At 46.6% G+C, this 17,128-nt stretch overlaps 1 protein-coding gene across 1 annotated transcript in view; it reads left to right on the plus strand.

The window, feature by feature from the left end:
• Positions 1 to 17,128, plus strand: part of FSHR (follicle stimulating hormone receptor) — a 146,414-nt gene that overhangs the window by 57,282 nt on the left and 72,004 nt on the right. Inside the window, exon 2 of the mRNA XM_066594844.1 lies at positions 8,443 to 8,514. Coding sequence (XP_066450941.1) covers positions 8,443 to 8,514 — 72 coding nt within the window. The remainder of the gene's footprint in view (positions 1 to 8,442; positions 8,515 to 17,128) is intronic.

Consider the following 17,128-nt stretch of genomic DNA (forward strand, 5'->3'; position numbering starts at 1 on the left):
GAAAAATTGTATTTGTCCTGCAGGCTTGCGCCAATTTATTTGCTGCCTGGGAAAAGTCTCCGCTCTGCTGCACTTCATATAACTGCATTGCTGTGCAACACATATCTTATCTGATTGAATATAGTCAGTGGGCCCTCCGTATCCCAAAAAGGGAAAAATTGTATTTGTCCTGCAGGCTTTCGCCAATTTATTTGCTGCCTGTGAAAAGTCTCCGCTCTGCTGCACTTCATATAACTGCATTTCTGTGCAACACATATCTTATCTGATTGAATATAGTCAGTGGGCCCTCCGTTTCCCAAAAAGGGAAAAATTGTATTTGTCCTGCAGGCTTGCGCCAATTTATTTGCTGCCTGGGAAAAGTCTCCGCTCTGCTGCACTTCATATAACTGCATTTCTGTGCAACACATATCTTATCTGATTGAATATAGTCAGTGGGCCCTCCGTTTCCCAAAAAGGGAAACATTCTATTTGTCCTGCAGGCTTGCGCCAATTTATTTGCTGCCTGTGAAAAGTCTCCGCTCTGCTGCACTTCATATAACTGCATTTCTCTGCAACACATATCTTATCTGATTGAATATAGTAAGTGGGCCCTCCGTTTCCCAAAAAGGGAAACATTCTATTTGTCCTGCAGGCTTGCGCCAATTTATTTGATGCCTGTGAAAAGTCTCCGCTCTGCTGCACTTCATATAACTGCATTTCTGTGCAACACATATCTTATCTGATTGAATATAGTCAGTGGGTCCTCCGTTTCCCAAAAAGGGAAACATTCTATTTGTCCTGCAGGCTTGCGCCAATTTATTTCCTGCCTGGGAAATCACTGGTAATACAGCATGCTGAGGGGTAGGGGTAAGCCTAGAGGACGTGGACGTGGACGTGGCCGAGGACGCGTAGGCCCAAGTGAGGGTGTGGGCACAGGGCGAGCTCCTGATCAAGGTGTATCGCAGCCGACTGCTGCGCGATTAGGAGAGAGGCACGTTTCTGGCGTCCCCACATTCATCGCCCAATTAATGGGTCCACGCGGGAGACCTTTATTAGAAAATGAGCAGTGTGAGCAGGTCCTGTCGTGGATGGCAGAAAGTGCTTCGAGCAAGCTATCATCCACCCGCAGTTCTGCGCCGTCCAGTGCTGCAAATCCAAATCCTCTGGCTGCTACTCCTCCTTCCTCCCAGCCTCCTCACTCCACTACAATGACACATGCTCAGGAGCGGGCAGACTCCCAGAAACTGTTCTCGGGCCCCTACTCAGATTGGGCAGCAGTGGTTCCTCTCCCACCAGAGGAGTTTATCGTCACTGATGCCCAACCATTGGAAAGTTCCCGGGGTCCGGGGGATGAGGCTGGGGACTTCCGGCAACTGTCTCAAGACCTTTCAGTGGGTGAGGAGGACGATGATGATGAGACACAGTTGTCTTGCAGTGAGGTAGTAGTAAGGGCAGTAAGTCCGAGGGAGGAGCGCACCGAGGATTCGGAGGAAGAGCAGCAGGACGATGAGGTGACTGACCCCACCTGGTGTGCAAAGCCTACACAGGACAGGTCTTCAGAGGGGGAGGCACAGGCAGCAGCAGGGCAGGTTGCAAGAGGCAGTGCGGTGTCCAGGGGTAGAGGCAGGGCCAGACCAAATAATCCACCAACTGTTTCCCAAAGCACACCCTCGCGCCATGCCACCCTGCAGAGGCCGAGGTGCTCTAAGGTCTGGCAGTTTTTCACAGAGACGCCTGACGACCGACGAACAGTGGTGTGCAACCTTTGTCGCGCCAAGATCAGCCGGGGAGCCACCACCAACAGCCTCACCACCACCAGCATGCGCAGACATATGATGGCCAAGCACCCCACAAGGTGGGACGAAGGCCGTTCACCGCCTCCGGTTTGCACCGCTGCCTCTCCCCCTGTGCCCCAACCTGCCACTGAGATCCAACCCCGCTCTGAGGACACAGGCACTACCGTCTCCTGGCCTGCACCCACACCCTCACCTCCGCTGTCCTCGGCCCCATCCACCAATGTCTCGCACCGCACCGTCCAGCCGTCGCTAGCGCAAGTGTTTGAGCGCAAGCGCAAGTACGCCGCCATGCACCCGCACGCTCAATCGTTAACCGTCAACATAGCCAAATTTAATCTGCCAGTGCACCGACTGCTGTGCGACGTGCCCACACGGTGGAACTCTACGCTCCACATGTTGGCCAGGCTCTATGAGCAGCGTAGAGCTATAGTGGAATACCAACTCCAACATGGGCGACGCAGTGGGAGTCAGCCTCCTCAATTATTTTCAGAAGAGTGGGCCTGGTTGGCAGACATCTGCCAGGTCCTTGGAAAGTTTGAGGAGTCTACCCAGGTGGTGAGCGGCGATGCTGCAATCATTAGCGTCACCATTCCTCTGCTATGCCTCTTGAGAAGTTCCCTGCAAAGCATAAAGGCAGATGCTTTGCGCATGGAAACGGAAGCGGGGGAAGACAGTATGTCGCTGAGTAGTCAGAGCACCCTCCTGTCTATATCTCAGCGCGTTGAGGAGGAGGAGCATGAGGAGGATGAGGAGGAGGGGGAAGAGACAGCTTGGCCCACTGCTGACGGTACCCATGCTGCTTGCCTGTCATCATTTCAGCGTGTATGGCCTGAGGAGGAGGAGGAGGAGGATCCTGAAAGTGATCTTCCTAGTGAAGACAGCCATGTGTTGCGTACAGGTACCCTGGCACACATGGCTGACTTCATGTTAGGATGCCTTTCTCGTGACCCTCGCGTTACACGCATTCTGGCCACTACGGATTACTGGGTGTACACACTGCTCAACCCTATAAGGAGAACCTTCCCACTCTCATTCCCGAAGAGGAAAGGGGTTCGAGAGTGTTGCTATACCACAGGACCCTGGCGGACAAGCTGATGGTAAAATTCCCATACGACAGCGCTAGTGGCAGAAGGCGCAGTTCCGAGGGCCAGGTAGCAGGGGAGGTGCGGAGATCGAGCAGCATGTACAGCCCAGGCAGTGCAACAGTCTTTAAGGGCCTGGACAGCATTATGGCTCCCCCGCAAGACTGTGTCACCGCTCCCCAGTCAAGGCTGAGTCGGCGGGAGCACTGTAAAAGGATGGTGAGGGAGTACGTAGCCGATCGCACGACCGTCCTCCGTGACGCCTCTGCCACCTACAACTACTGGGTGTCGAAGCTGGACACGTGGCCTGAACTAGCGCTGTATGCCCTGGAGGTGCTTGCTTGTCCTGCGGCTAGCGTCTTGTCGGAGAGAGTGTTTAGTGCGGCTGGGGGAATCATCACAGATAAGCGTACCCGCCTGTCAACCGACAGTGCCGACAGGCTAACACTCATCAAGATGAACAAAGCCTGGATTTCCCCAGACTTCTCTTCTCCACCAGCGGACAGCAGCGATACGTAAGCAATACGTAGGCTGCACCCGCGGATGGAAGCATCGTTCTCTCTCACCATCCAAAACGGGGACATTTCTGCTTCATCAATCTGTGTATAATATTCCTCCTCCTCCTCCTCCTGCTCCTCCTCCTGAAACCTCACGTAATCACGCTGAACTGGCAATTTTTCTTAGGGCCACAAGGCTCACTCATATAATTTTTCTAAAAATTTTTTATACGTTTCAATGCTCTTAAAAGCGTTGGAACTTTAACTTGAAACAATTTTTCGTTAAACTGGGCTGCCTCCAGGCCTAGTTACCACTTAAGCCACATTAACCAAAGCGATTAATGGGTTTCACCTGCCATCTTGGTTGGGCATGGCCAATTTTTACTGAGGTACATTAGTACTGTTGGTACACCAATTTTTTTGGGCCCTCACCTACAGTGTAATCATAGCAATTTCTATGTTCTTCGCCTGCACTCATGGTACAGAAAGGTGTGTGGGGTTGGCCTTCACTTTAGCTACATAAATGTAACTTGGGCCTTGGCTATACTGCAGCTACTGAAATGGAACTAAGACTGCGCTCCCACTATACTGCTGCTTTGGAATTGTTCCTGGGGCCTGTGTAGGCTGCTACTATTACTTAAATGGAACTTAGACTATGCTCCTCCTATACTGCTGCTTCGGAATTGTTACTGGGGCCTGTCTTGAGTGCTACTATTACTGAAATGGAATGAAGACTGCGCTCCCACTATACTGCTGCTTCGGAATTGTTACTGGGGCCTGTCTTGAGTGCTACTATTACTGAAATGGAACTAATACTGTGCTCCCCCTATAATGCTGCTAGTGATATGTTAGTGGGGCCTGTCCTAATGCTACGGCTGAAATGTTACGAATTATGGGCTCTGCCTATACCGCTGCTAATGGTATGTCTCTGGGGTGTGGAAACAGAGGCTTCACAAAGACATGATGGTGGCGAGGCCATTTCCCACCAACGCGGTTACTGTTAAGGTGCATATAACCACGGACACGTGGAGAGGACACGTAGTGCCTCAAAAACATCCTCCTCCAACAATGAAAACATTCTTGGCAAATGCCTTTGCATTGGTTCGTCTGGTGGCAGTCCAAGAATTTCACCTTTACCGACACAACAAGAGAGCCCCCCCACCATCCCCCCGCCACGGCCCACTTAATCCTGGCCACATTCCGAAAACCAACAAAATAAAACCGTGCTACTAGGTCCGCAGTCACCACCACATTACCACCAATGCGGTTACTGTTAAGGTGCATATAACCACGGACACGTGGAGAGGACACGTAGTGCCTCAAAAACATCCCCCGCCACGGCCAACTTAATCCTGGCCACATTCCGAAAACCAACAAAATACAACCGCTCTACTAGGTCCGCAGTCACCACCACATTACCACCAACGCGGTTACTGTTAAGGTACATATTACCAGTCTGACTGGGGCATGCAGACACCTTGACAGAATGAATAGTGTGTGGCACATAGGTTCCCCATTGCTATGCCCACGTGTGCAGCTCCTGATGGCGGTGGCACAGGATTCTATTTCTCATTGCTTCTGTACAGCATTGTGGGCTATCGCCCCACCACTTTTAAAGAGGGTCGCTGCCTAGCCGTGCCAACCCTCTGCAGTGTGTGCCTGCAGTTCCTCGTCATGGCAGACGCACTTATAAATAGACATGAGGGTGGTGTGGCATGAGGGCAGCTGAAGGCTGCGCAGGGACAGTTTGGTGTGCGCTGTGGACACTGCGTCGTGCAGGGGGGAGGGGGGTTGGGCAGCATGTAACCCAGGAGAAGTGGCAGCAGAGTGTCATGCAGGTAGTGATTGTGCTTTGTTGTAGGTAGTGTGGTGCTTAGCTAAGGTATGCCATGCTAATGAGGGCTTTTCAGAAGTAAAAGTTGTTGGGAGGGGGGGGGCCCACTCTTGCCGGTATTGTGGCTTAATAGTGGGACCTGTGAACTTGAGATGCAGCCCAACATGTAGCCCCTCGCCTGCCCTATCCGTTGCTGTGTCGTTCCCATCACTTTCTTGAATTGCCCAGATTTTCACACATGGAAACCTTAGCGAGCATCGGCGAAATACAAAAATGCTCGGGTCGCCCATTGACTTCAATGGGGTTCGTTACTCGAAACGAACCCTCGAGCATTGCGAAAATTTCGTCCCGAGTAACGAGCACCCGAGCATTTTGGTGCTCGCTCATCTCTAATTAGGTGCACTCTGGTGAATTTTTTTTTTTAATCATTCATGATATAGCTACCCCACCAGTATATATAAATGAGCTAGTGTTATCTCGGATAGTTGTTTCTTCCTATTTTAGACTCCTGACCCCTTTTTCCTTAGATGGTCATGTGATCTTAGATCTATTTTGGGGTTATGGATTAGTTTTCTAATCAATTTCACAGCCTGTGGGAAACTGTTGTATGGATCTACTATAAAAATGTGTTGAGCAGGAGACATGCACTCCTGTCACAGTTATTAATGGTAATCACACAGTTTCTGTCGCACAGGTATAATAGAGGAGATTATAGCTTATCCTCTCGACATGTGCTTTGTAGCTTATTTAGGTGAATACACAAAATAATTATAATTAAACTATCCCACCTGCAGGTCGAATGGTATAACCCTAGCTAATGCTGTGCTGATTGCATCATATTGTAGGGGTAAAACTGAAAGTAAAAAATCTCAGTCTCAAGATATTGGCTGACAGGAGGCACTGTATGGAAGTGACTGGTATACACAGAGGGTACCTACAGAGTGTAACAGGGGAGCAGCCATGGAAAAATGTGTTTTTATCAGAGTGGCTCTTTAATAAACATCTTTAAATGCATGTGCATTGCATAAGAACTCTGTTTTATATACCTGGTTAGCATCTTTGAATGTGCAACCCAGCAAGTACTGAGGAAGAGGTTTCAACCACTCGAAACACAGATATGCAGCACCCCGTAGGGGGACCCCAGACACATGGCAAACGCTGAGGAGGTGGGAGGGCAAGATGCTGGCTCGTCATTGTGGCATTTACCAGGCTCCCTTCCAGAGGGACACATGCAGCCAAGGCCAGGGCAGCGCTGGGCTTCTTCCAGACACCCCCAGCATGGGGATGTCCAATAAATATTAGGACAGGTGAAGGGGTTGTCACGGGTGGCGCCACTGTTCCAGTACCCCCCAGCATGAACATCGTCGGGAAAAATAACGAGCCACAGACAGGAGTACAGTACTTCTGATCCCCAGGAACGGTCAGGGCCTGGAATAACTTTTACTTGAAAATATCTTCAGCGATACACAGCAAAAATATACAGTGTTCCATGTGCAGGTAGAATTGGAAATACATACAGAGCAACTTGAAGATGAGTACCTCCACACAGCGATTCCAGTCTTCAGGACGCATGTGTGTGTGACAACCGTAGATGCGTACCTCCACCCAGCGGCCCCAGACATCAGGATTAGAGATGAGCGAGTACCCAAATGCTCGGGTCCTCACTATTCGAGTCGAGCTTTTCATAAAATTTGAGAGCTCTATTCGAGTAATGAACCCCATTGAAGTCAATGGGAGACTCGAGCATTTTTGTATGGGACCCGCCGGGTGCCGAACTCTTTTCTTACTTTATTTTTTTATTCTCTCTCTCTCCTCCACCCAGCCAGCCACATACTGCCATGGACGCGCACATGCTGGCACGTCACAGCAGGAAATGGTAATGTGGGGAGGGTCAAAACAGGGGCGCGGTCGAACATGGCGTGGAACTCGCTCGAGTATCGAGCACCATCGAGTATACTAATACTCGAACGAGCATCAAGCTTGGAAGAGTACGTTCGCTCAACTCTAATCAGGATGCTTGGGCATGAACAACTTAGGGAAGAAGAGCACTGGGCCTTGTGTAGGAAAGGCTTAGGACTAGCTCACACTCTCTCTTCCTCTCTCTCTGCTCTGGGGGCTCACTTACTGATCATGCTGATCCTTGCGCTCTGGAAATCTCTCCTCCTCCTCCATCTTCAACTCATGGGGACTGAAGGTGCCCTCATGTGCCTCTGTGCTTTACCCTCCATGATGGAACTCAGATGGAAGCCAAGATGGATTGTTGGGTTATGGAATTTGCGAGTTACATTGCGACAACATTCACTTAAAGAAATTCTGTCAGCTAAGCTTATGAACTGAATGCACATTACCTGGTAAGTTTTATACTTACCTCACCCATTACTTCGCATATGTGTGTGCCAAAAGCCAACATTCAGTGCATTGAGCAGTGCGCTAAGTAGTCCATACATTATAAAATTAGAACAGGCGGACTACTTAGCAACACCATTCAATGCATTCAGCGATGACTTTCAGCAATCACCCAGAGGGGTGAGTCGCTATAAAATATAAATTCTTGGACTCAGCAGGTCACCTACTTTGAACCCTTAAGCTTAGCTTATAGTGCTAAAAGTAGATGTTAAAGTCTCTTTCATTTTTGACCCGAACAAGCAGCGCCATAGTGCAATCTTTGGTCACATGACACGTGTAGCGCCCAGAGATGTCATGTAGCCATAGCCTAAACAGCGTGTTTCCTCTATTTTTGACCTGAATGTGTTTTTTGACCAGCATGCAAAGCAGAATGTGGCTCATAAAGTACAAAAAAGTCTAAGTGACTTCAGATATTATACATGAAATAGATTTAATGATAATTTACAATTAGAGATGAGCGAGCGTACTCGGCCACGCCCCTTTTTCGCCCGAGCACCGCGATTTTTGAGTACTTCTGTACTCGGGCGAAAAGATTCGGGGGGCGCCGTGGGTGAGTGGGGGGTTGCAGCGGGGAGTGGGGGGGATAGGGAGGGAGAGAGGGCTCCCCCCTGTTCCCCGCTGCTACCCCACACTCTGCCACGCCTCCCTCCGCCCCCCGTCACCCCCCGAATCCTTTCACCCGAGTACTGAAGTACTCGAAAATTGCGGTGCTCGATCGAGTAAATACTCGAAACGAGTAGGTTCGCTCATCTCTATTTACAATATTAGCAGACTTTTCACTACACAATTTGCTACTTTGTTGTTTTATGTTTTTGTTTTCTTGATTTTATATATTTTATTCTTTTTAGGATATTAGTGTACACAAGAATTGTGGTTCTACCTAATGGAGCTCTCTCTGGATTTGAAGAACTTACCAAAGTGTATGTACATAATTTATGTCTATTTACTAGCTAATAAATCAGATTGTTAGCAAATATTACATGTACAGGCATGTCGGCCATAGTTTCTGCACTGTGCACATGTTAATCTGATTTTTATGTGTATTTTACTTTAAGATAGGCCTCCTGCAGACGGGCAGAAATTCTGCGGTAGGATTTCTGGCAAAATTTCCGCCCGTGCCCGCTGCCATAGGATTGAATTACATAATGCAATCCTATGTACACAGCCGCGATTTGTCTGAAAACACGCGCAGGAAAACAAATTGCAGCTTCTTCTATTTCTGTGCGGGTCTCACAAAGGGCTGCACAGAAACGTCACTAGTGATGCGCCAGCTCCGTTCTGCACATGCGCCGGCTGGGCAGCAGCCGGCACATAGAAGAGCAGAGGAGACGCGGGAGCAGTTGAGCTGCACTGGTCACTGCAGGGGCACGAGTCAGATCCTGCTGCGAGAATTCTCGCAGTGGGATCCAACCTGGCCGTCTGCAGGCGGCCATAATGATATGGCAAAACTATAATGGTGGGAAGCATCATTCATAGGGCGGTCCAGTTAATCTATGACGAAAGAGAGTGGGATTGTTTGGGAGCATGAGTATAAATGCAAGCTCCTGTGTATGGAGGGGGTATGATGTGGTTGAGTGCACACACACACAGTTGGATAGTGGAAAGTGCTGCACAAGAAGTCTACCAGGAGGAGAAGTCAGGCGAGGGTGGTCCTGAGTCATTGTGATACTGTCCCTAGTAAGGGCTGATAAGAGGACTAGATGCCTTTCTAGAGTGTTATGATATTACAGGATATAGTTATTAAATAACCAGTGGGGTTAATGATCCGGGTCTCGGAGTCAAGTAGGAACTTTCAAAACGTTGATCCAGGGATTATTCTGACTGCCATTATGGAGTCGGGAAGGAATTTGTTTCACCCAAATGGGCTAATTGGCTTCAGCCTCAATGTTTTTTTTTTTTTTGCCTTCCTCTGGATGAACAAGGGGGGGGGGGGGGGATGAAAACAGGCTGAACTAGATGGACATTGTCTCCTTTTTAGCCTAACATACTAAGTTATCAGAAGTGTGGATGTCCTGGCATTGCCAAAGACAGAGTTAGTGTTGTGAAGACAACCGGAAAAGACAGAGAACAAGACTAAATCGGTGTGTTGCTTCCTCCAACTGTTGACAAACTTGTGTACCACCACTCAGCTGTTGTACTTGGCTACTAAAGACTGTTCAGTTATTCTGCAACAATGTGTCATTGTCTTTTTGGTGTCAACCCACCTCTACTAACCCCAAGGGCCACTCAATGTGGCAAATAGGATGTTGAAAAGTTTGGATCCACCATGCTAGAGGCTCGTTTACACACAGCGATTATTGCTCAAAATTTGTTCAAACAATGTCTTTTCAGTGATAATTCTTGTGTGTAAATGCTACCATCATTAGCTTTTCGGCCGAATGATGATTTTTAGTCCAGCATAAAAACCATTGTTCGGCCGGCCAGCTAATAGCAGGGACCTTATGCTGTGATTCTCCCTGGGAGTGCTGATAACATGGTTTTAAGCTGCTGTCCCATGGGAGAACAATGAAGCTGTGTGCAGATAACAGACCACCTGCTGTTATCTGCATACAGCAAAGGGAGCTTCATTTAAATGCAAATGAAGCTAATAAGCTACCAAAAGGCATTAGTGCCCATTAGTACCTATGCAAAATGCTTGCTTAAAACTATCACTCAAACTGTCTTTTGAGTGAATTTTGAGCAATCATCCTTGTGCGTAAATGTGGGTTAAGTCTGTGTTGCTGGAGAGCCAGGCTGAGAATATGACTGACCCATTCCATGAACTGTGGTGACTGCAAGCATCCAGGATTTTACCATTTATCTTCATGCCTATGAAGCGTTGAGCTTGTACTGCTATAAATAATATGATGAGATTAATAAACCCTGCATGTTGAACCCAAAAATGACCAGGTGTTATAAGGAGGATACTCCCCTTTGTAATAAGACTTTCACATTCTCTCTGAATTTCCCTTTTGTTTCATGTTCCAACCTAAAATATGTTCTTATTTAGCTTCTGAGGTGTTGCTGACCTTCCTTCTTATCTCCTGTTTCTTTTATTGTATTTTCCTGTCCTACAAATGTGCTCTTATTGTTCTTGTAAAGGCTCGCCAGTTCTCTGTACATTGTCCTTATTTAAAAAGTAATGACAGGCAGCATAGAAAATGTTACACTGTTACATGTGATTTCATCTTAAAGAGAATGTATCACATTATACAGTATTTTCTCTGTGATTAACTCGTTAAGACCAGGGTGACACTTATTAGCGATTTAATCCATGTGGTGGTTTTACTGCCCTATTTTTAACGCCAGCTACCAGAATCATTTTTTCAGCGTTTTTTTTTTCCATGACATATCGGGCTATTTTTTAAATATTTTTTTCACTGACTTTTTTCCCATTTTTTATTTTACTAGGGGTATATTTATGCTAAAATAAAGTACAGTAGTGAATTTCTCATTTTGGTTGGAGTCGGAGGTGGGTTGATTTTATTTTTTTAATATATCTATATATTTTATTCTGTGTTTTTTACTTATTCATGTAACTATTTTTTAAACATTTATGTCCCCCTTGATGTCATTTAAGACCTCTGTGGGTCATTCACATTGACTTTTTTTTTATTTTACTCTTTTGTACTGTAGCTGGGCAATGCAGAGGAGCCCCACTTAAAGGGAAAAACCTCCCCCTGTAGTGACAATAGTCACTAATAGAGCTGATCAGGGTCTGCTAAGACCCTGCAGCTCTGCCTTGGCAGGGGGTACCCAGTTGGTGCATTAAGAAACACTTCTGCCTTCTCTTTTGGGTGACTAACAGCCGAAGACATGACCTGCTCAAGCTAGATTGCAGGAGCAGGAACTTTAATTGCATGCCGTATTTTTATTATCTGCTTGGAATAAAGCTCATGGTTTATTATGGTGCTTGGTCCTTAAGGGTTTAAAACCATTTAGTGAGGATATTGGTAACTTATGAATATACAATGTTCAGAAGTTATCTTTTTTTTTAATTAACTATTCCACATGTACCTGTGCTGATGGAAGGGTACATATCGCAAACCTGTATAGGGATTAAGTATCTTATTTATGGGATTCAAGCACTATTGCCCCAACTATCATTGGTTGGGGATTCTGCCCCCATCCACTCCCCCATTTAAATGGAGCCACAGTCACCTATGGTACAGCTGGTGATACTAAGTACATTGCTTAGCTATCGCCAGCAGTCCTATATGTCACGGCTCACCAGCTGCAAATGAGCATCGGGACTGGGGAGACGTCACGGCGTCATCCTCGACTCACATGATCCTCATGCTGACACATGCTCACTGGCATTATGGCACTGGACACCAATGGTCACACTTCTCTGTTGGTGTATGAGATAGGCATCCCAGCCAACCAATCATTTTCTAGTTTATGTATATTCAAATTAAATAAATTAATCTTGTTATTTGTACAGCTCCAAATTATTCCGCAGTGTTTTCAGGTGATGTATTCATTACTCCTCACCAAGCTGGGTACTCATTTTATCAACCTCTGAAGGATGGATGGCTGAGTCAATCTTGAGCCGGCTACCTGAACCTTGCAGAGACTGAACTTGCAACCTTCAGGTTATGAGTGAGAGCTTAAGACTGCATTTCTGCTGCCTTAACACTCTGCGCCACACGAGGCTCATTTATTCCAGCTCCCCCTCACAGAGGACGGCAGTTATAATTATAGTCAAAATATGTTTCTAGTTTTGTTGTTGGCCCCGTATCCTGACCTGTGTCACAACTAAGATAAGTCCCCCCCCCCCCACTCTTGTAGTTTATTGTTTAATGGGTGTCATCTAACCTTTGCCACTATCTCCTGTCACCATCTAGGGAAAGTCAGGGTCCCTCAAGCTCCTGACATGGGGTTGCCCTCATCAGGGTGAGCACTCTGATATGGGAAGACCCAGCCTAAAAGCAGAGTGTTTAGGATTAAATCCCCCATCTTCCACTTTTTGTGTTGCCTTCTCACATTTTTGTGTTTATAAAGTGTGTATAAAATTGTCTTTATAGGACATAATCAATAAGTTCCGCTTGGATGTAACATAGATATGAATGAAGTATCAGTACAGCAGACATGTATGAGGTCCACTCGATTCAAACAGGTGGACATGGGACCTCCATTCTCAGGATCCCTTGGGGTCCCAGTAGATGCACCCTGACTAATCAGCTACTGAAAATGTAAAATCTTAAAGCACAACTGCTTTAAAGAGTTAAGATATTATTGAACAAACGTCTGTATATTTTACAAGAACATCGTAATTATTTCTTCAGTACAGAATTAGAAAATGAGCATTTAAAAATAGCTCCGATCAATAAAAAGGAAAGTGTTTAGTTAGGAGTTTTAATTGGTGTTTCGTTCACACTACAATTTCATCATAATATAATTTCATGGTGCTGTAAACAAATGCTGAAATTGTAAATTGCATAAGAACAAAGCTTAAGCTGCAGGATACAAACTCAGCATTAGTCGACTTATTCTAATGGAGCTGAATAAAAACATAACTCCCCTACTAAGCACAGAACATGTGCAATATATACATGTCGAACGAAAGCAACGACATAACACCTTACAAATAAATCTGTGTATATTCCTAATCTACATGAGATGCTAATGTCTTGGATATGAGATGTGAAGGACCTCTGGAGAGCTTACCATTCAATGGGCATTTGTTACTGCAGATAACTAAGGCTCTGTTCGCATTAGTGGGTCCATTTGGGTTTCCCATTGGGTATTTTTACGCCTTTCGAATGGAAAAAGTAGTGAAGCCAAAAGGACTGGTACAATAAAGGACCAGCCCCTTCCTGCAGCGTTCCGCGGTGAAGTCAGTGCGGACACGGCCAGTTTGACTCTCATCAGAAGGATATGCGTGCGCACTCCCAGAGGGATAAGTGGCAATGCGCGTACACAATCTTCTGAATTGAGTCAGGCTTGCTGTATGCACATTGACGTTACCGGTGGACACTGCAAGAGCTGGGGATGGAGTTAGTATGAGACATCTCCCTAGGCTCAATGTCAGCTAAAATATAACATAATTTAATAATAACTTTATTATGGGGCTGTCAAGACCGGCGGCTCACGGGTCCTCCATGCCCTCACCGCCGGTCCTGTCACCCAGGCGGCTGCAGTGTGGCGCAGGGGAGCCCCGATCCTAGTTACCTCCCCGCCCCGTGCCGCGTCCTCAGCACCATGGCAACCCAGCACGCTTCTCCATCGCTGCCTCCTGCAGGGCTGGGAGCGGGTTCCCCAGCGTGGCTTGGTGTTCTCAGTTGCTGTCGGACTCCCCACCCCCAGCCCTAATCAGCTGCTGGGGCAGGAGCTCTGTTAGTATTTAAACCCTGTTGTCTATGCTTCCCTTGCCAATGTTAGTTTGGTCTTCCTGCTACACCCACGTACTTCGTGTTTTGACTCCTGATTTCGACTCCTTGTTTTTGGACCTGACGTTGCCTTTTGCCTGACCCTCTAGTACCGCGTACTGTCTCGTTGCCTACCCGGATAGTCTGACTCGCCTTGCTATTGTTTGTTCCAGTGTCTGTCTGTATGTTAGTCCCAGTGTTCCCCTTCCTTAGTGAGTGTAGGGACCGTTGCCCAGTTGTCGCCCTGGGGCTTAGCCTAGGGGGCCAAGTAGGTAGGGACAGGGTTGCGGGTATTCTCAGGGACCTCCCGTTTCCCGAACCCCAAGTCCTAACAGGTGCTTATAGTTAAAGGGGTTTTTCCCATTACTTAAAATTGCTCCACAACCACTCTGTACCTACCTTAGCTGGGGTTCACTATTACTCGGGTCAGAGACTATGCATTTGATCTGGACTCTGGACTTATAATGCCAGATGAACAGGTAGAGACAATCTGGACCAATTACCTGGTAATCAGATAATGATATTAAACAGGTTTTCCCACAACTTAAAATTGCTTCACAACCACTCTGTCCTTCCTGGTTGCTGCTGACCATGACCTGTGACTACAGTAGCCAATCACTGACGACAGTAATCAACTTCTATAGCCAGTGATTGGTTGAAGCAGTCACATGTCCTGGTCAGCAGCAACCAGGAAGTACCAAGTGGTTGTGAAGCAATTTTAAGTTGTGGGAAAACCTGTTTAATATCATTATCTGATTACCAGGTAATCGGTCCAGATTGTCTGTACCTGTTCATCTGGCATTATAAGTCCAGAGTCCAGATCAAATGCATAGTCTCTGACCCAAGTAATAGTGAACCCCAGCTAAGGTAGGTACAAAGTGGTTGTGGATCAATTTTAAGTAATTGGAAAACTCCTTTAATGACATGTTCTCTTTAAGGCCGATCACACACGAACGGATTTCTATTGCAGACTTCGCGGTTGTGCCCGCACGGAGGATGCCTAGTAAATGGCATGCATTGAAAGCTATGTAAAAATCGCTTTTTCCTTCACACCCGCAGAAACTAATTGCGTATTCCGTGAGCAGAGGAAAAATCGCAGCATGCGGACGGCCTATACTGCAATTAATGTACCCGCAGACCATTAACATTGCGGATAGGCTTCAGGTACCTACAACGGCGTCGGAAGTACAAATTTTTAGAAGAAAAATCTGTACTGCGCATGACCATGGGCGAGCATCCGCAGTCATCTGCAGTACAGAAATAACAGGTGCGCGGGGTCACCGGCCAGGGTCACAGCCGGATTACGCTGCGGTATCCGGAACGTTTGTGTGAGCCCGGCCTAATTCATTAATCATATAGAACTGCACTACCCTTTAAATTGTAACAGCTGGTAAGATCATTTTGAAGCATAAATGAGGGCTCCTGTCCACGGGCGATGATTCGCTGGCGTTAAATCGCCAGCGAAACAGGCAGTCTGAAGCTTTCCACAGCGTTGCTATGGAAAGCGCCGGCTCCCTGTCCACGAGAGGAGAATCATTTCGATTCTCCGCTCGCAGCCGGCAATTCGCAGCATGCTGCGAATTGCCGCGATTCTTGGTGGTCAGCCTATCTGCCAGATAGGCTGACATCGGAGATCCATCTGCTGACTTCTGCTTCCGGGCAGCATCTTGTGAACAGGCAGCTTTAGGGTTCTTGAAGATTAGAGATGAGCGAGCATACTCGCTAAGGACAATTACTCGATCGAGTATTGTCCTTACCGAGTATCTCCCCGCTCGGAAGAAAAGGTTCGGCTGCCGGCGCGGGTGACAGGTGAGTTGCGGCCATGAGCAGGAGGGAGTTGGGGTGGGGGGAGAGAGGGAGAGAGAGGTCTCCCCTCCGTTCCTCCCCTCTCTCCCCCGCCGCTCCCCGCCCGCAGCTGAATCTTTGCTCCCGAGCGGGCAGGTACTCGCTAAGGGCAATGCTCAATCGAGCAATTACCCTTAGCGAGTATGCTCGCTCATCTCTATTGAAGATCTATAATAAAAAAAATACAAATAATGGAGTATTGTGCAAACTTCTTAAAAATATATGTAAAGTCCAATTTTTTTAAAACTAAAAATTATGCTAAAAATGGAACACCTCGAAACACAAAAAACAAGACCTGCAATGCAAAACAAAAAATGCGACAACATTGGAAAAATATGTTGCGTGGGGTTAAATAAAAAAATTCAGCATTTGTATCTGAGGCTTATCATATTATTATTGTGATTCCAAGCTATCTCCACTCCGGCAGCATATCACAACATGAAGGAGTATAGCTGGCCATCCGCACCTACAGAATCCACTCCGCACCTGCAGAGCCCAGAAATAGCTGGCGGAGCTCTGCAATCTTTAATAAGCTCTGCTTTTTCGTCACTTTATTGTACTTTTTGCGGTTAAACTCCTGTTTATTTTCCATCCGCCTTAAATTTGAATGTTTCTTGCACTAAATAAAAGTCAACTTTATTGTCATCTTTTCTCATTTGTACTTTATTCGCATTTTATTCCCATGTCTGGAGACGAGGAGTTTTATTAGGCAATATTTGCTTCTGCCATGATTGCCGAGTTTGTAAAATATGACAGCTTAGTTTTTATTTGTACCTTTTGTTTAGTGGCACACGTTGTCTTTCTCATTCAATCACCTCTTTGTTTTCATGGCAGTAAGACATAGCTGTGGGAGAGACCTTGACGCTTGTTTTTCCCATCCTTTTGATACATGCAGATGTACAATGATGTTGGAAGGGGGAGTCTTCTACAGCAATAACCCAGGGGCATTATCTAGTGCCTGATAAGAAGGACATGACATAATGTACCCCAGAACAGCAATTAGAGGAACCTCCCTGCAAGGTGTTAAATGTCAAATGAATGACTGCAGATCCTAAAGTATCTTATTGTAGAATGTTTACCTTATATACTTCAACTGAATGTATTATGTTTAGAAACATAGAAAAGTGACCGCAGAAAAAGGCCACCTGGTCCATCTTGTCCGCCGTTATGTTATTGCTTTTTCATTTCTCTCTTAGGGCTCCGGCACACTTGTGTTTCTCTTGTCAATAGGACTTTCTCATGTTAAAAACGCATCGCAAGTTGGTGCTTTGCAATATTTTGTGCAATGTGTTTTTAGCATTTTAAAGGCCCATTGACAATTGCATGAAAAAAACAGCGA

This window comes from Eleutherodactylus coqui, chromosome 3 (genome assembly GCF_035609145.1).
Source record: "Eleutherodactylus coqui strain aEleCoq1 chromosome 3, aEleCoq1.hap1, whole genome shotgun sequence".
Lineage (NCBI taxonomy): Eukaryota > Metazoa > Chordata > Amphibia > Anura > Eleutherodactylidae > Eleutherodactylus > Eleutherodactylus coqui.